The 19966-nt window shown below is 40.0% G+C and overlaps 2 protein-coding genes across 2 annotated transcripts; one reads left to right on the top strand and one right to left on the bottom strand.

The window, feature by feature from the left end:
- Positions 1 to 1878: 1878 nt before the first annotated feature.
- LOC102079092 (serine/arginine repetitive matrix protein 1) lies at positions 1879 to 15692 on the bottom strand. Its single transcript, XM_019358107.2, has 18 exons — positions 15467 to 15692; positions 13995 to 14161; positions 12675 to 12767; positions 11541 to 11681; positions 11297 to 11440; positions 10247 to 10360; positions 9959 to 10048; positions 8504 to 8608; positions 8209 to 8298; positions 6754 to 6858; positions 6459 to 6548; positions 5677 to 5724; positions 5109 to 5219; positions 4789 to 4902; positions 3779 to 3895; positions 3461 to 3500; positions 3218 to 3272; positions 1879 to 3099 (listed from the first exon to the last, which is right to left on the bottom strand). The coding sequence occupies exons 3-18, from the start codon at positions 12738 to 12740 to the stop codon at positions 2361 to 2363; spliced, it is 2169 nt and encodes a 722-aa protein (XP_019213652.1). The 5' UTR covers positions 12741 to 12767; positions 13995 to 14161; positions 15467 to 15692; the 3' UTR covers positions 1879 to 2360.
- An 83-nt stretch (positions 15693 to 15775) lies between these two features.
- Positions 15776 to 19938, top strand: napsa (napsin A aspartic peptidase). The gene is made up of 9 exons (XM_013270128.2): positions 15776 to 15979; positions 16263 to 16416; positions 16747 to 16870; positions 17252 to 17370; positions 17521 to 17720; positions 17877 to 17999; positions 18479 to 18623; positions 18716 to 18814; positions 19000 to 19938. The coding sequence occupies exons 1-9, from the start codon at positions 15912 to 15914 to the stop codon at positions 19159 to 19161; spliced, it is 1194 nt and encodes a 397-aa protein (XP_013125582.1). The 5' UTR covers positions 15776 to 15911; the 3' UTR covers positions 19162 to 19938.
- Positions 19939 to 19966: the final 28 nt, after the last annotated feature.

Raw genomic sequence — 19966 nt, 5'->3', positions numbered from 1 at the left:
TGTATACATAGTGATTAACTGACTAATTGTTGTAATAACATGTTTAGCAATAGCTTTATTATAAAGGTTCCTCTAACAGCGCTGTAGGAAGTTTTCTTCAAAGAACTACTTTTGGGTGGTTCATTTTTTAACAGAATTGAAAAGGATGAACTGTGCTGTTGTTATGCAAGTGCCACTGGCATCCTTACTTTACCCATCAAAAAAGAATAAATAGTAACAAAAAACACAAAACAAATAAATAAATACATTATTATGCTTGTGATTACATACCACACAGTGTTCACCACACGGTGTAGGTCATGGTGGGACATTTATGATCAATTATCTGGTCTCACTGGTGTTAATGACAAGGCTTTTTTTCTCATAACATTCAACTAAGTGTGCCACCTAAGCTAGTGAGCTGTTATGTATTATGTCAGCATAAAAGGTACTCTATATTGCCAAAAGTATTTACTCATCTGCCTTCGCATGTATATGAACGTGAGTGACTTCCCATTCTTAATCTGTAGGGTTCCATGTGATATCACCCTTGTGACAGACTGATGACCTGTGCAGGATGTACCCTACCTCTTATCCTATGGCAGCTGGGATAGGCTCTAGCCCTCCCACAAAGACTTGCTCATCCGTGTCTCTATGGACCTTGCTTTGTACACTGGTGCGCAGTCATGGAAAGGACCATCCCCAAACTGTTCCCACAAAGTTCGGAGCATGAAATTGTCAAAAATCTCTTGGTATGCTGAAACATTAAGAGTTCCTTTCACTGGAACTAAGGACCCGAACTCCTGAAAAACGACCCAACACCATAATTACATTTGCAAACATAACAAATGTTTGAAGAAGCAGTCTGCATGCCTGGGTGCTTGATTTTATACACCTGTGAAAATGAAAGTGACCTGAATTCAGTGATCCAATGGATGATTGAATGCTTTTGGCACTATAATGTACATATGATCTTTATTATGAACATATTGAGATTTTTGAAATTGTTACATTGTGAATGATTACAAGATAAGATGGCCTTTATTAGTCCCACAGGTGGGAAATTTGTTTTGTTACAGCAAAAGTGCAAAGTTATGTAGCAGAAATTAGAAAACACTGGAATGCAATAAAATACAATAAAATAAAATAAAATACTATATACAATAGAATAAAATAGAATAGAATAATATATACAATAGAATAAAATAGAAATACAAGTACTATATACAACTGAGTAGGAAAATACAAAAACACAACTTCGTCAGAAGAAGAATTGCACGTATAGCAGTCTTATTGCAAATGTGTGGGTTTGTGTGTTTGATCAGCTGCAAAGGTCTTTATTGTAGAGTCTGACAGCAGTGGGGAGGAAAGACCTGCGAAATCTCTCCGTCCCACACCGTGGGTGCCGCAGTCTCCCACTGAAGGAGCTGCTCAGTGCTGTCACAGTCTCATGCATGGGGTGGGAGATGTTGTCCAACAGGGATGACAGCTTAGCCGCCATTCTCCTGTCACTCACCACCTCCACTGGGTCCAGAGGGCATCCTAGAACAGAGCTGGCCCTTCGGATCAGCCTGTTCAGTCTCTTCCTGTCCCCAGCAGAGATGCTGCCCCCCCAGCAGACCACACCATAAAAGATTATACAACTATACAACTATCAGCCTGTTCAGCATCAGTTAGTCCTACACTGAACTTTATAAAAGGATCTTGATGGAAACATTTTAATAAGGTTCCTGCAGGAGCCCCTTGAGCATTAATAGAGGTTCCTCCAGTAACCTTTTTATTTTTCCTAAATTGAGCTATTAAAGGTTCCTTAAGAAAACCCCAAAGTGAACAAGGTTCTTTGAATAACCAAAAGTTCCTTGAGGTTATCCGAATTCTGAGGGAGTGCTGCGCTTAATGAGTCAAACAGTCATTTTTTTCCAGTTATACCATGACACAGGTGTATCGAGGAGAAGAAAACAAGGTGTATGTTGTGAAGCTAAAGCTAAAGTAAGGAGTGTGATGTCCTTCTGCAGCATATCCTTATGATTTCTGCCATTGTTTGTATTCTGCACTCCAGCCACTGTCACTGACTCGTGTCCTAAAAAATAAAAAGTAATTACTGATACTCAACTTTGCATATCATACAGTACTGTTTATTGGTACCACACGTTTAAATGCATACAAAATTAACTTTTGTTAATTATTATAATTTAATCATAATTGTTATCAGGACTTCAGTAGTGACTCCAACATGAGCTTTTACAGTTATACAGTGACATAAATGTACAGGAACTTCAATCAATCAATCAAAAAGATGTCAAGTCAAACACACTTCACATCTCTGTCACACACACACACAAACACACACACACGAACAGACAAACACAGTGTTCTTTGATTCAAGATAACTTTTTCCACATGTCAATCAGATAATCGAGTCCTTCCTGTAGACCGTCAGCCAGCAGGCAAACTTTACCCGAAAAAATGCTCTTATTTGACTTCTTCAGCTTCTGACCATTCTTTTCTGTAAAATAAAGATCCATTTCCTTGGTAAAAGCTTGAAGTAATTTCTCAGATGACATCCCACCTGGTTGTGCAGCTCTCCCCAAATGAATGTCTGTTTTGCTGTTGCCATTACATAATATGTATGCCATCCTCACTGCATCCAGATGAGCGCCTGCACTCTCTAACCTAGCAATGCCGTGCCTTCGCAGCTCCATCACTGTGAAGATAATATAATCTAGACAGCGTTCCAGATCAGCGACACCTTCCATGTAGTCATTTACCAGCTTCTCAACTGCCGTCCTCGTCACCGTCTTCTTGCTGACTATAGCGGCGTGAGCGCCCATACCTCCAGCAGATGCAATCATGCCAGCGCCGACAGCCGTCGCAATCAGCGATGCACCCATGGTCACCGGAGCTAGGACGATCCCCACCACTGCAGCTACCCCTCCCACAGAAGCCGTGGTCCCTCCGGCAATACCCATGTTTTTGTTGTTCTTCTTGATCTTGCTCAGCTTCTCACAGATGGATTTGAAATCTGTGATGATCTTCTGCAGGTCTTCTTTTCGTTTACTCATTAGAAGGTTGTAGAGACGCCAAGCCTTTGCAACATTCATGGATCTCTGACTGATTGAGCTGCAAAGAACAGTGACAGAAGAGACAAAATGTTGTAGCTCATGAAATTAGGTACACAACTGCTTATCTCACTGACTTCCATCATCACGCTTATGCAGATTTTCATGTTTTTGGTTACCTCATTTCATCCTCTTTGCTGACACCATAAAGTGACAAAGTCGAATCAGAGGACGCTGAAATGATTGCACAGAAATGAATATGATAAACTGGACATAACAATATAATAATACTCTGTGTTACCAAGCATCATTTTTCACAAATCTTCTTCATGTTTTTTTACATTAATTACTACTTCTTGGAATAAAAGAAAGAATAAAAATCCATTTTTTTCAAGGCAATTATGAAACAATTTTTTCCTTACTTATCATTCTGTTAAACCAGGTCAATAGCCCGTTGAGGTCCTGAGGAAAACAGATCATTTTTATATGAAAATCACTCACTGAGGAGGGAAAGATCACATTGTTAGATAAAAGATCAAGTAGACTTTACAAGAAAGCCCTGATCTTTGTCATGCATTTGTCTGCAAACACCAACTTGCCAGTGTCATTTGTAAAAACAATGAACTGACTTACATCCATGTCCTTTTTACCGTAACAGTAACCAAAAGACAACTTTTAATCCATGTGTATATTATGAAGTGTGTGTGTCGTATAACTGCAGAGTGCACTGTCTCTCTCACCGTCTCATCTGAATCATCCTGAAGGATCTCGAGGTACTGAGGTGTCTCAGAGTGCACTGATCCTCCAGACACTGAATGCGATGATGGTGGGTTCACTGGAAGCTGTGGTGGTCTGTTCTGTAATGGACATAATATTTTGGTTGTCAGCTTTCCTATAACAGGATTACTCAAGTTCAGGTGAATAAAATAAGCCATTTCCATAGCTGGAAATTGTTATAACCAACTTTAGGATCATTATTATTCCCATGAGTTTCACAGGTGACTCTGCTGTGGAAAACTTCCAGCCGTGAAAGCCACTTTGCTCTCACAGTTGTGTTATTGCTAGCCACAGACATGGTACCCGGAGGAGAAATCCAATCCAACTGACTTTTCCTCTTATGTCAGTGTTTATACTTTCATGTCAACGATGTTATGTCACAGATTAGATGTTGAAGATAAGTCTGTGTAGTCCCAAAACAGTTGATTCTGTTCACGTAGAGTGGGAGAAACCTTTCATTATTCGTCCACTTAGATAACGCCATTTTTAAGAAGATCTTATATATACCACTAGATATAAAATCACTTACATGTGCCTTAGTTTTAAAATGACTTGCTGTTCAGGACTGGCAGGCCTTTCAACACTGCAGATCATGAAAGAAAACCCACTTCTTCAAAGAGGCCAGTTGCCTTTAATGTAAATGCTTGAAAAAGAATTTGTGGCTTATGAAATTCAATAAAAAACTTTCTAGCGTGATGTAACTCTGAAAGACAGAGATATTTTTTAAAAGTGATCAGCTGGTAGCTCAACGTACAGGCTTGAAACTTGGAAAAGTTAATCAGTGAACTGTCACCAGCTGTTGTGCCAAATTTCAGATATTTTAACTCACAAAAAAATATTGGAGCTGCTATGGAGCTGCATGGTAGAGCAGGAGGGAGATAATGTAAAAACATATAAACACTGTGTAGCATTAGTTTGTGAAACCAGAGAGAAGTCTGTATCCATATTGCATGACTTTTAATTTGCAGTTTACCCGTGTACTGTAGTTGTTTCCAGTGACGTTCAGTGATCCTTGAGGAGCCTGTGAGACAGGAGTTAGACGCGTGGAGCCAGCAGAGGAAGGTGGGGACTGACATTCTGGCTTGTTCTAGTCACACAAAAAAAAAGAAGACAAATATTTCATATAATACTATTTTAACTAGAGAGAGTCGGGTCCTACGTATGTCCTCTCATTGTAATACTGATTTAGCTCCAGCTTAGAAAATATTACAATTCACATTCAGATGTCTCAGAGAAGTCTGTCTTTACACTTATGACCTGAGGGAAATATTTTGTTGAGCATGGAGCACTTACCTTGTATTTCTGACTCGCTGAAGACTGTGTTTCATAATATTGGGGGGGACTTGAAAAACGATGAGGCCGAGGAGGGGGAGGAGGAGGCTGTTTAATATGCCGATCTGGAGGCTGTGGCAGAAAAATAAAGTGCAAATTATACATTTATTTAGCATTTAGCCAGAAGCAGATCTTTCAACAGCATAATCCTCCAAAGACAAAACCAAATCCAGAAAAGGGGATAAAAACAGAACTAATGGAAATAAAAAAGCATTTTTCAAAAGGAATAAATGGAACAGGTTGGATCAGGAAGTCATTTAGGTTTTTTACAGATAAGAAATATTTGATTAATAATATTAATGTTTAAAAAGAATCCAAAAAATCCCTTTGTTGCATTTATGTACAGACACTTCTTCAAAAAAAATTCATGGGGCGACCTTGATAAAGTTTGCTTGTCAGTGCTCGACACGTAATATAAGTGTAGTGTGAAGTGTTTAATATCTGTCATTCCATCTCATCATGACGAGCGCATGCTTTTCTGCACTGTTAATCTCTGTGATGGCATGCATCCAAGTACCAACTCTCATACCCGTGAAGGCGAAGAGTTTCTCCCCGAGATCGTGTTGCTGGGGGATTCCTGGAGATGAGATGAAAAGAAAAGTTTGTTAGTCTGGTTTGTGGTCTGAGAATCAACGACCTACTTCCTCTCAAGTTGTGGTTGCGTGATGTGCTTGAGTATGAACAAAAATCTCAGTGTAGTCCAAGATTTTATAGAGCTTAGTATTCCTGCTGTTTACTGCTGGGTTGGACCAACATTACCACAATATTACTAAAACTCTGGTAAAATATTATCTCGACTATAGTTGCAAGCAACAGTGAATAGCCAGGCAGTTTAGCAGGTCAAAGTTGACGTGGCAACTGTAGCCAGTGATCAAGAAACAAAGTTTTGTGGCGAGAGATGTAAACAGTTGCTGAAATATAATCTCATTTCCTGTGTGAGGGTGTCGCCACCTAATTCATTCGAATATAGTCAAACTGAAACTTATTTGCTTCAAAAGGCATGTGCATAAATACAGGTCCAGCTTTGACCAGCTTTGGCTGGAAGCTCAGGATACAGACACGAAACTTGGAGAAATTAATCAGGGGACGGTCGCCAGCTGTTGGGCCAAATTTCAAAAATGTTCCCATACATTTAATGGGCTGCCGTAGACTTGCATGGGGGAGCAGGAGGAAGATGAAGAAAAGATCTATTAACCGGTGAAAACACTATGTTTGCTTGTATAGCTTTAGCGTGTGTGTGAAATCAGCTCAGAGAAGAAGCTTCGTCTTTAGTGCATCACTTTAAATTTGCAGCTTAGTTTGCCTACTTACGCTCGGTGATTCTTGAGAAAGAGCTGGCAAAACAGGAGGTAGATGTGTGGAGCCTGCAGAGGAAGACCTGGATTGATGATCTGATGTGTTCTAAAAAAAAAAAGAAAAAAGAAAACAAAAATGCATAATACTATTTGATTCAACAAAGATTCAGGTTCCATGTATGTGTTTTTGTTCCAATAATAATTTAACTCCAGCTTAAAAAATACTATATTGCACATTCAGATGTCGAAGAGAAGTCTGACTCTACGTTTATGACCTGAGGGAAATATATTGATGAGGATGGAGCCCTTACCTCGTATCTTTGACTCGCTGATGAACCATAACTGCTGTGGGAAGCTGAAACACGATGAGGCCGAGGAGGGGGAGGAGGAGCCTGTTCAATGTGTAGATCTGGAGTCTGTGGCAGAGAAATAAAGTGATAATTATACATGTAGCATTTAACATTAAATTCAAACAATTTTCTGGACTAGCAGGCATATCAAAGTCAGTCAGATCATTTGAATTAAAAAGATACACTCTCCACAAACTCCAAATTTCATCACAGGATACATCTACAAATAGAAAGTGATTATGTGGGAATCCTGAGGAAAAGCCATCGCTAGAGGGAAGAAAAACTTTCAAGTTAAAAAATTAAGCTTCCAGTCATTGAGTCAGCTATGGATCATATCAGAGACATACTGAAGAAGAAGTGGACCTTTGAACAGGATAAATTTCCAAAGACATGACCAAATTCACAAAGGGATAGCTAGGAAAGGACTAAATGGAACAAAGATTTGGCCTGATCAAATGTAGATTGTGTTCCAGAAAGAACTGAAAATGTACAGATATACATGCTTGCTTGTTCAGTGACCTCATTAAACACCTCCCAGTTTTTGAGTTCAGTTTTTGGTCTCAGTTACATTTTTTAAGTCTTTACCAGCAATGCATGATATCTATTTTGATCAATTCTGGCCCCAGCTGGAGTAAAATAAATAAAACTAGTGAATGATGTCACAATAGCTACACCTATTTTTTCTATATTGTCTGTGGTTTTAACACTGACCTGTTATGTAATACTCTGTTGTGGGTGACGTCACAAGATGTAGTTGCATAATGTGCTTGAGTATGAACAAAACTCTGAATGTAGTCCAACATTTTATAGAGGAAGGTTTGCTGAGCATACCTGCTGTTTACTGCTGGGTTGGACCAACATTACCACAATATTACTAAAACTCTGGTAAAATATTATCTCGACTATAGTTGCAAGCAACAGTGAATAGCCAGGCAGTTTAGCGGGTCAAAGTTGACGTGGCAACTGTAGCCAGTGATCAAGAAACAAAGTTTTGTGGCGAGAGATGTAAACAGTTGCTGAAATATAATCTCATTTCCTGTGTGAGGGTGTCGCCACCTAATTCATTCGAATATAGTCAAACTGAAACTTATTTGCTTCAAAAGGCATGTGCATAAATACAGGTCCAGCTTTGACCAGCTTTGGCTGGAAGCTCAGGATACAGACACGAAACTTGGAGAAATTAATCAGGGGACGGTCGCCAGCTGTTGGGCCAAATTTCAAAAATGTTCCCATACATTTAATGGGCTGCCGTAGACTTGCATGGGGGAGCAGGAGGAAGATGAAGAAAAGATCTATTAACCGGTGAAAACACTATGTTTGCTTGTATAGCTTTAGCGTGTGTGTGAAATCAGCTCAGAGAAGAAGCTTCGTCTTTAGTGCATCACTTTAAATTTGCAGCTTAGTTTGCCTACTTACGCTCGGTGATTCTTGAGAAAGAGCTGGCAAAACAGGAGGTAGATGTGTGGAGCCTGCAGAGGAAGACCTGGATTGATGATCTGATGTGTTCTAAAAAAAAAAAGAAAAAAGAAAACAAAAATGCATAATACTATTTGATTCAACAAAGATTCAGGTTCCATGTATGTGTTTTTGTTCCAATAATAATTTAACTCCAGCTTAAAAAATACTATATTGCACATTCAGATGTCGAAGAGAAGTCTGACTCTACGTTTATGACCTGAGGGAAATATATTGATGAGGATGGAGCCCTTACCTCGTATCTTTGACTCGCTGATGAACCATAACTGCTGTGGGAAGCTGAAACACGATGAGGCCGAGGAGGGGGAGGAGGAGCCTGTTCAATGTGTAGATCTGGAGTCTGTGGCAGAGAAATAAAGTGATAATTATACATGTAGCATTTAACATTAAATTCAAACAATTTTCTGGACTAGCAGGCATATCAAAGTCAGTCAGATCATTTAAATTAAAAAGATACACTCTCCACAAACTCCAAATTTCATCACAGGATACATCTACAAATAGAAAGTGATTATGTGGGAATCCTGGGGAAAAGCCATCGCTAGAGGGAAGAAAAACTTTCAAGTTAAAAAATTAAGCTTCCAGTCATTGAGTCAGCTATGGATCATATCAGAGACATACTGAAGAAGAAGTGGACCTTTGAACAGGATAAATTTCCAAAGACATGACCAAATTCACAAAGGGATAGCTAGGAAAGGACTAAATGGAACAAAGATTTGGCCTGATCAAATGTAGATTGTGTTCCAGAAAGAACTGAAAATGTACAGATATACATGCTTGCTTGTTCAGTGACCTCATTAAACACCTCCCAGTTTTTGAGTTCAGTTTTTGGTCTCAGTTACATTTTTTAAGTCTTTACCAGCAATGCATGATATCTATTTTGATCAATTCTGGCCCCAGCTGGAGTAAAATAAATAAAACTAGTGAATGATGTCACAATAGCTACACCTATTTTTTCTATATTGTCTGTGGTTTTAACACTGACCTGTTATGTAATACTCTGTTGTGGGTGACGTCACAAGATGTAGTTGCATAATGTGCTTGAGTATGAACAAAACTCTGAATGTAGTCCAACATTTTATAGAGGAAGGTTTGCTGAGCATACCTGCTGTTTACTGCTGGGTTGGACCAACATTACCACAATATTACTAAAACTCTGGTAAAATATTATCTCGACTATAGTTGCAAGCAACAGTGAATAGCCAGGCAGTTTAGCGGGTCAAAGTTGACGTGGCAACTGTAGCCAGTGATCAAGAAACAAAGTTTTGTGGCGAGAGATGTAAACAGTTGCTGAAATATAATCTCATTTCCTGTGTGAGGGTGTCGCCACCTAATTCATTCGAATTAAGTCAAACTGAAACTTATTTGCTTCAAAAGGCATGTGCATAAATACAGGTCCAGCTTTGACCAGCTTTGGCTGGAAGCTCAGGATACAGACACGAAACTTGGAGAAATTAATCAGGGGACGGTCGCCAGCTGTTGGGCCAAATTTCAAAAATGTTCCCATACATTTAATGGGCTGCCGTAGACTTGCATGGGGGAGCAGGAGGGAGATGAAGAACACATCTATAAACGGGTGAAAACACTATGTTTGCTTGTATAGCTTTAGCGTGTGTGTGAAATCAGCTCAGAGAAGAAGCTTCGTCTTTAGTGCATCACTTTAAGTTTGCAGCTTAGTTTGCCTACTTACGCTCGGTGATTCTTGAGAAAGAGCTGGCAAAACAGGAGGTAGATGTGTGGAGCCTGCAGAGGAAGACCTGGATTGATGATCCGATGTGTTCTAAAAAAAAAAAGAAAACAAAAATGCATAATACTATTTGATTCAACAAAGATTCAGGTTCCATGTATGTGTTTTTGTTCCAATAATAATTTAACTCCAGCTTAAAAAATACTATATTGCACATTCAGATGTCGAAGAGAAGTCTGACTCTACGTTTATGACCTGAGGGAAATATATTGATGAGGATGGAGCCCTTACCTCGTATCTTTGACTCGCTGGTGAACACGTCTGGCCATAACTGCTGTGGGAAGCTGAAACACGATGAGGTCGAGGAGGGGGAGGAGGAGCCTGTTCAATGTGTAGATCTGGAGTCTGTGGCAGAGAAATAAAGTGATGATTATACATGTAGCATTTAACATTAAATTAGCAGGCATATCAAAGTCAGTCAGATCATTTGAATTAAAAAGATACACTATCGACAAACTCCAAATTTCATCACAGGATACATCTACAAATAGAAAGTGATTATGTGGGAATCCTGGGGAAAAGCCATCGCTAGAGGGAAGAAAAACTTTCAAGTTAAAAAATTAAGCTTCCAGTCGTTGAGTCAGCTATGGATCATATCAGAGACATACTGAAGAAGAAGTGGACCTTTGAACAGGATAAATTTCCAAAGACATGACCAAATTCACAAAGGGATAGCTAGAAAAGGACTAAATGGGACAAAGGTTTGGCCTGATGTGTTCTCCATTAGTTATTCCTGTGACTTTCTGGATTCTTGTAACTAGCACAGAATGAATGTAAAAGTTAGGCTTAGCCTTGAGTTTGAAAAGTGAATACAACACATGGTATCTTAAACTTTCAGTCTTTCTAGGAGCCTGCATGTGGTGACTAATGTGGTTCCAAAAAGACGTGAAAATGTACAGAAATAGATGCTTGCTTGTTCAGTGACCTCATTAAACACCTTCCAGCTGAGTTTTTGGTCTCAGTTACATTTTTAAGTCTTTACCAGCACTGCATGATATCTATCTTGATCAATTCTGGCCCCAGCTGGAGTCAAATAAAACTAGTGATTGATGTCACAGTGGCTATACCTGTTTTTCTATATGGTCTGTGGTTTTAACTGTTATATAATACTCTGTTGTGGGTGACGTCAACACAACTCTGACATTTAGTTTGTGTGTTCTTGTCTTATGTTCACGAGGCTTGTCTAACAACCATAAAAAGGCATTAGCTTCCTTGTCACAAAACCCACAAGGAAGCATAGTTCCCCAAGTACTCTTTCTAAAGATAAAATTACTTTTCTACCATCACGGGTGAATGAGCATTTGAAGTTTGACCACTTTCTTCGATTGCTGCTTTTTCAGCATGTTTTTTAGTATCGGTTGGTGGTTTGGGAGCAGGACGAGCAGGCTGAGGCCTCTTATAGCCCGCAGGGGATTCACTGGAAGTCTGGTCACAAAAAGAGAGGAAATGAATCAATACATACTTATTAGTATCTGCTATCTTTATGAGCCAATATGTGATTAAGTGACAAAAGAGCTCAACTTACTGCTGTAGTTGCTATGCTTCCAGCCGCATTGGAGGACTCAGCTTTGTTACTGGTGTTATTGGTTTGTTGATATAATTTCAACCTGGGTGCTGGTGCAGGCTTGACTTTAATTTCTGGTTGAGCTTCATGTGTGTCATCAGGCTGTCAAAAATAGCAGGCAATTAGCATTTCAGGGCAGAAACTGTTATCTGCTACCCCAGTGCCAAACAAGTAGGGACGCTGTGTAAAGTGCAAATAAAAGCAGAATGCAATGATTGAGAAATCTCATAAAGTCAAATTGTTTTCAAACGGTTTAAAACTGTTTAAACTGAGAAATATACCATTTTTAAGAAAAAAATTGCGCCATGTTTTTAGCAGCTCCTCTTCTTCATAAACGTCTGCTAGACTTTTGGGAACGAAACGTTGTCTGACTGCAGGCAGGCAAGTTCAGAACCAGGACTCTTCTACTACTAAGTCATGGTGCAGTATTAGATGCAGTGTGTGGCTCAGCATTATCTGCTGAAATGTCATGGAAACTCTGGATGGGAGCATATGTTGCTCTAAAACCTGTGCATCCCTTTCAGCATCAGTGCTGGCCTTCTAAATGTGCAGACTGCCAATGCCATAGGCACTAATGCAACCCATTAGAAATGCAGACTGTTGAACTGAGTGCTGATAACAAGGCGGATGGTTCTGCTCCTCTTTAGTCTGGGGAACACGGCATCCACGTTATCCATAAAGAATTACGAATTTCTATTCGTCTGACCACAAAACAGTTTTCCACTTTGCCTCAGAGAAGACAGCAGCATGATAGTTTGCTATCATCAAACACAAAATAGTACGACAGCTCGCCTTAAAGATTTGAAATGATTTCTGTGCTCTCTTGTAAATAAAATATGGGTTCTCAGGATTTGCAAATCATTGCATTCTGTACAAGCAACAGTTTAATTACAATAATATTGAGTTTAATTAAAGGAAAGCTGAAAGATTCGTTTATTCACATACAAGGCCTAAAATCCCAGTTTTTATACTACTATAAATGTACAGAATTCTTCTAGAGAATAAATAAAATGTTTAAATTAGAAGTGGGAACACCCAAAAAATAAAGACTCAGCAATTCATGGACTCAGGTGGTTAATGTGAATCAGTTGTTACCAGTAAAGCGTCCGGGTCTTCGTAGATGGGCTGCTGGATTTCATCTGAGCTGGCTGACTGCATCATGTCATTAGTCCTTCAGGGACTGGATGACTTTGGGGTTTAAAGTGTGAGAGAAATGGAAAAAAAACTCATTCTTTTTTGTAATGAAAACAGAATACCTTTTTGTTTAGTTGATATGTCAGGAAAACACAACTCATAATTACATGTTAAAAAAAATTCTTCTGTTAACCGGGAACTGCTAGGAAGGGATTTTTTTTTACCTTTTTTTTTTAAAGTTCAGTTTCTATAACATTTTATCTCCTGACGATCTTTCAAAGACCTAACTTAATACCTTCTTTTCTCCAGCTCCACCTCTACAACATATTAGACTAAACATGTGCACATGTGGCTGTCTATGGATTTTGGCAGCTATCATGGGCCAGTTATGCACTTATGTCCCTCTCCAGGATTATTGTTTAGTTGATATCTCAGAAAAACACAACTTATAAGAACAGTAGTGAACCAGTGAAGGCCTTCATTCTAGATTTAGCGAGGATCTTAAAGACAGGTGTCAAGATTAGAGATTAACGAGTATGTTATGTGATATTTTTAAGGACCTGATGTTCTGCCACACCTGACATTGCCATTAATAATGGCATTAGACATTATTTTAGTTGATTTTCTCTGACTTTATTAGCTCTGTTTCAGGCAAAGCTATATTCAAGTCCAGTCCAGTGCAATCTCTACTTGCAACTGGCCATCTTGACAGACAAGTTGCAGCAAACTGTGGCTTTCCTGCAATTATTTTATACTTTTATACTGACTTCCTCAGCTAGACTATAAATACTTGTTTTGTCTTCTCATGGGTTTAGCGGAAAAGTTGGGTTAGGCAGTTAAATGAACAGACTCATGCAAGGACAAAACAATACATGCCTAGAATGCATTGACAAATTAGCTTATGTGTGACTTGCATCGCTGATATAAACTAATGTGTCTTTCCTAACAGAAGCTTTTACGGGAAGCGTGCATGACCTATAAACACAGCTGCAGTCTGGTTAAAAAATGCTTGAAATCTTCTTTGAATGAACATGGGATTCAATTATGTTTTACTATATCTACTATATCTTACCCTAAACTGAGTATTTAACTGTATAAGCTACAGCATATAGGTGACAACTCTTCAACTCATGCTTAAACTCTTGGTGATGGTGACATTTTCTTTGTAACATTATGTAGCTTTAGGCTTTTTAATATTCTATAATATTAATGTTCTATATATAATATTCTTTTAATTCTATAAAAATAAAATAAATAAACACAAGAAAAGGCTATTCTTACCACCGTGCTCCTGTTTAGAAGATAACTTTATCTGCTATTCCTTGAATGTTCCTTCATGACTCCAGTGTCACACTGGATGCTGTACTGGTAGCACCTGTCGCGCCACAGTGCCCGCTCCTCCCACCAGCGTCATGATGGAGACACAAATATGTGGGTGGATCCAGTTTCTAGACAGATGAAAAATTGGATTATGAAATCCGCCGACTCCAACTTGCTACTGAGCTGACCTCACAGTAACCTAAAGACAACTTTCAAAACTGTGTGTGTGTGTGTGTGTGTGTGTGTGTGTGTGTGTGTGTGAGTCAGCGTTTTGTTTTTTTGTTTTTTTCCATGTCTGTATACCTGTCAGTCGATAAGACACTTGTCCGTGTAGGGGATTTTATCTAAAACTTGTTTAACAGGCCAAGTGTGCACCTGCTTTGACAGCAACTGCTTCTCATGCTTCATCGTGGGTTTCTCTCAGATTTCTGCCAGTTTGCTGAAAGGGTTTGAATTTCTTTGAACTCATCTGTGATTTCAGTCTGTGGCTTGGATTCAAATGTGAGTGAGTGAGAGAGAGGAAGTAATTTCTAAATCAAATTTTGGAAAGATATGACTGTATTTGGCAATAGTTGCAAAGGATTAGGAGATCAATGCCGCTGTCATGGTTGTACAAAACCTTTACAAACACAGTGGTTGTCACATGTTTTCTGATATTGCACAAAGTTTGAACAGCAAAACAGCAACCCAGGTTGTATATGAATGTAACAAAACCCATCTCTGAAGCTGAATTTCTATAACGTTGCATACAACTACTCTTTATTATTATTATATTTTTAAGATGTTGTATCAATTAATAGTGCAACCAACAAGCACTTGACAACAGGTAGATTAGATTTTCAGCTCACTCTCATCACTCATCATTTCTAGTTCACCTGACGTCAGTGTACAATGATTAACACATTTATTAGACCACCTGCCATTAAGAAAGAGAAAATATGTATTTATTGTTATTTATTAGGCTAATAACAAACTGAATTCAGGTTTTTAAGACACAAAATCTGAGCCTGGACACTGTACTCTCCAAAGAGTCAAAAATTAAAAATCAATCAAACATAATAATAAACCCCAAAAACTCTTCATGTACATATATATACAGCTTTTAAAATGTTCCAGTGAAATCAGGGTTTTTTTGTAGCATATTCCATTTCTAGCCAAATAATCTTATATAGCACTTTCCTACTCTATCTGAGCACTTAAATAATCCACCTTTTGGACTTTATGATTTGGGTTTAGATCATGGTGAGCTTCTAAAAGCAGCGGTCAGTCATTTGGACAGAGTGGAATTACTTTCTAAAAGCAGCAGAAGAAAAAAAATTGAGTCCTCGTGGCTTGGTTACTTCCGTATTTTATCAAAAACCACAGGCTGAATACTACTCGTCATCTCAAGCATTTGCAAAAACCAGCTATCTTACAAACACCAGTGCTCTTACCAAAGATGCTACTGCAGCAGGAGCCAATGTTTTTGAAACTCTATTGACACACACATCTCTCTAACTCTATTTAGTCAGGTCTGTGTGTGAGGAGCCTCATCAAAAGCAGCCTTTCACCAGCAGTCAGTAACAAACGTGGGACGTTTTCCATTATTTTAACACATCTGTGCAATGCGCAGTGAGCAGAGTAGAACTCGTGACCCGTCACACACCTAGTGCGCCTGTTTGTAGCTCTGAGTGACAGCCACACTCTTCAACCAATAACAGCTTCCTTTTCATTATTGTCCTCCAACCGCGGAGCCGCAGAGCGGACGAAGCCGAGTGAGAGCGGATGTTATCGAAGTACTTTCACTCAGCTTTAGTACGTCAGTTGAAGTAGACGGTTCCGCATTTCTGTGTCCGTTAGTCTCGGTAATTAAGCGGACTTTTACTCTGGAGGTCAGAAATGAGTCGACTGCAGATACTTTGTGTGGCCGGGGTGCTGCTGCTAGCACAATGCACCGCCATCCTGAGGTAAATATCATTTATCTGCTAGTAATGATGTAACTTGCGCGTGCTACTATTGCAGTCCGTTCCTCTGACTTTAAATAAGGATTCATGAATGCTCGCGTGCTGTTGTCCTTTTCTGTCTGTGGCAGCATCTGTCGTAGGTGTACTTAGAAATATTATTTATTGCCAGTTTTGTCCACTCGAGAGGTGGAGAAGGGTTTCCGTGTGGACGGCACCAGGAAGCTGCATCTTTGCGCGCGTGACTCGCGCGCGCATCCTTTAATTGAATCTTGCTTTATTATGGCAGAGTTCCTCTTTATAAAACAAGGAGCCTGCGCCGCCTGATGAGCGATAATGGGATGTCCGTGGATGAACTGCGGGCTTTGGCGAAGAGCACCGGATCACCGGACAGCGCTCCATCCCCACAGCTGCCCGTGGAAAGGCTGACCAACTTCTTGGATGTATGTGTCACCTGCAGGATACTTCAGTTAAAAGTTACAAATTAACAGTTCATGCATGAGCGTAAATACACCTGTGAGAGAGAGATTTTAAATTAAGTAAATATTAGACTTAAGCACCTGTGATAACACATGTTTCCCCCCCTTTTCTTCTTTGCCCTGTATTTAAAATAATTTGGGGGATGGAAAAATAAGTCTGAGATTAATGCTAAGATTCATTTTGTGCTGAGAACTAGTACAGCTGAAAGGCAAACTGTTATATTGGCAGTAACTCCTGCACAATCCTGCTTAACTTTGTCGGTACTGCATTGTTTCCCGGTTTTGTCTCCTCAGTCTCAGTACTATGGGATTATAAGTATTGGCACCCCACCACAGAACTTCACTGTGCTGTTTGACACTGGCTCCTCCAACCTGTGGGTCCCCTCCATTCACTGCTCCTTGTTGGATATTGCCTGCTGTGAGTTTGAATATTTATTTATTTGTTCTTTTTGAAAAGAGGACTTCAGATTCAAAAGCTTTTAGTAACTTCTTTAATGCCAAAGTTGATGGGTTCTTTCTCTGCCCTGTGCACCACCTTTCCACAAGGTTTTATGAAAATACACTGTGTGGTTATTGCATAGCGCTCAACAGTCAGAGACAGAGTGCAGGAAGAATATAGCCTGCTATTGACTTACTAGGCCCACATCCTCATTTAGATTTGACAGCATATCTGGTGGATAATGGCAGGGGCCTCTCAGGGGCCTGGGAGCAGCTCCCTGGTCAGCTCCCCAATATGCAGGAGTATGAAGTCCAACAAATCCATGAATTTTAAGTATGATTGATGGTTTTCTCTTATCAGGGTTTCATCACCGCTACAACTCAAAGAAGTCGAGCACATATGCCAAGAATGGCACAGAGTTCTCCATCCAGTATGGCACGGGCAGCTTGTCTGGCTTCATCAGCGGGGACACTGTCACTGTGAGTTTGAGAAACACTCAGTCACTCTATCACTAAGCTCTTTGTTTGACTGCATTTCTCAGTTTTGGTGATCACACCATTCCTGGCATTCCTTCGAAGCATTTATTGTGTATTGACCATTCCCTCTTATTCCTTTGGCATGGATTGCAGATTGCAGGTCTGTCTGTGCCTGGGCAGCAGTTTGGAGAAGCGGTGAAGCAGCCCGGGATTACGTTTGCCTTTGCGCGATTCGATGGGGTGCTGGGGATGGGCTACCCCTCAATATCTGTAGATAATGTCATGCCAGTGTTTGACACGGCCATGGCTGCCAAGCTACTCCCCCAGAACATTTTCTCTTTCTACATTAGCAGGTTGGTTTGCGATAAGATAGACACACAGGCCCCTGAATTGACAGTTTAGCCTTACACTGCTGTATTATTTAAACTGTGTAGAGAAGTCAGCTGTGAAAATGTGTTTGGTGTTTTTTGCTAACACGATGGGTTCTTTTTACTTTTCCCTTCCACCAGAGACCCGACCGCAGCAGTAGGAGGGGAGCTGATGCTGGGAGGGACCGACCCGCAGTACTACACTGGAGACCTGCACTATGTTAATGTGACACGAAAGGCCTTCTGGCAGATTGGGATGAACAGGTGAGAAGGAACCTGAGTGGCTTTGTTGTTAAAAGTTGAATAGTCTACATGACACATGACAGACTTTCTGTTCCCTCTTTTCTGTTTGTCATGGATACAATCCGTGACGTCAAAGTGAGCGTGCATGCAAGAAAAAGTCATTTCAGATTAGATAAGGTTAGATTGTTATTATTCCTGCCTACAGAAATCTATGTTTCCACATATATCTGAGCACATTAAATGCATCAACGAAAAGATATTCATTAAGTCAAAAGCAGCATAAAAGGGAATAGAAGGGTGCAGGTGGGTAGCAGCATAGCTTGCAGAGGGGCAGCAGCTGTGCGTAGGTTGCAGTGTGACATATGTGAGATTTGTCAGTTGGATGTGTAGGTGGGTGAAAGTTGGGTTTAAATGTGTGTTAAACAGCAGATAGCGAACATAAGCTCATGCCTCTTCTTTCTTGGTCCCACCATGCTGGTTCCTTCTTACCGTCCCCACAGAGTTGATGTTGGCAACCAGCTGACTCTTTGCAAAGCCGGTTGCCAGGCTATCGTTGACACAGGGACGTCCCTAATTGTGGGTCCTAAGGAGGAAGTCAAGGCACTGCAGAAAGCCATTGGAGCGATCCCCCTGCTCATGGGAGAGGTAAAGATGAGTGTGTATTTACAAGCCACTCACTGCATTTTTCCACCTTGATTTTTAACTTAATTTTGACATACATTTTCTGTCCCCTTCAGGCCTTGATCGAGTGTACGAAGATTCCAACTCTCCCCGTTATCTCTTTCGACATTGGAGGAAAGACGTTCAACTTGACCGGAGAGGATTATGTCGTGAAGGTATTGACTTAAACCAATAAGAAGTGGTGTTTTTAAGTCATAATAAAATCTAATGACCGTTTTTCTTATTATTGCCCAAAAACTGTAAGAAACAATCATCAGTTGTCACATGTCCTTTAGTGGTAGTGAGGTCAAAGATGATGATTGCTGAGGGTAAGGAGTAAAATCTTTCCCCTTTATTGCAGGAGTCTCAGATGGGTGTGACTATCTGTCTGTCAGGCTTTATGGCCATGGATATCCCGCCTCCTACAGGACCCCTCTGGATCCTGGGAGATGTATTCATTGGGAAGTACTACACAGTGTTCGACAGGGATGCTGATCGCGTGGGCTTCGCCACTGCCAAGTAGACAATTAAACATTGTGTAAGATATACTGCACTTCTCCTTTTTAGCAGTAATTTCACTTTAAAAGTCCCGCAAAGCAAAATTTAATCGACAGTCTCGCTTTATTTGATTTGCAGTTATATCTGACATTTGCATGCAGAAATGAGATTTACATGAATCACCAAATGATTTGCAGTGAGCTGATAGGGATGCTACATTAATTACCACAAAGGAGTGATGTGAACAAAGGGACTACTACAACCCATTTCTTGCATTTGTCTGTTTAAATACTTTTGATTTTTTTTAGCTTTAACATATATTTTATAGAATACTATGCAAAGCTGTGCATTTTGATGTCTTTGGATGGTTTAAATGTGTGATTTAAAGTGTGTGACACCTTTTGTACACAAAAAGCACACTTATATGAACAAATGTACTGGGCTACCTACACATTACTGCTACAGAAGCGGCTGGAAATCCATGCCATGAAGCTCCCAACATATGATTTTGGAGCCGATGTTAACGCCAGCAGAGGTTTGGACCTCTACAGTTACGGAGCCAGGAGAGCATTGGAAACTTCAGTGCTATCAGTGACCCCGTCCTATAATTTTATATGGTTTGACACTTTGTGGCTTGTTTTCTGTAGCATCTAAACGCTTCCACTTTGCAATACCGCTTATAACTGATTGTAGAATATTTAGGAGGAAAGAAATTCCCCAGGCTGACTTGTTGCAATGGTAGCCATCCTATTACAGCACCATGCTTTAAGGTGGGGCCCAGTACTGTTGCCCATACAGTGTATGAGGATTTTTGTAACATGCATTTTTTT

Source organism: Oreochromis niloticus, linkage group LG4 (assembly GCF_001858045.2).
Source record: "Oreochromis niloticus isolate F11D_XX linkage group LG4, O_niloticus_UMD_NMBU, whole genome shotgun sequence".
Classification (NCBI taxonomy): Eukaryota; Metazoa; Chordata; class Actinopteri; order Cichliformes; family Cichlidae; genus Oreochromis; species Oreochromis niloticus.
This window is presented reverse-complemented; position numbering and strand designations above follow the sequence as displayed.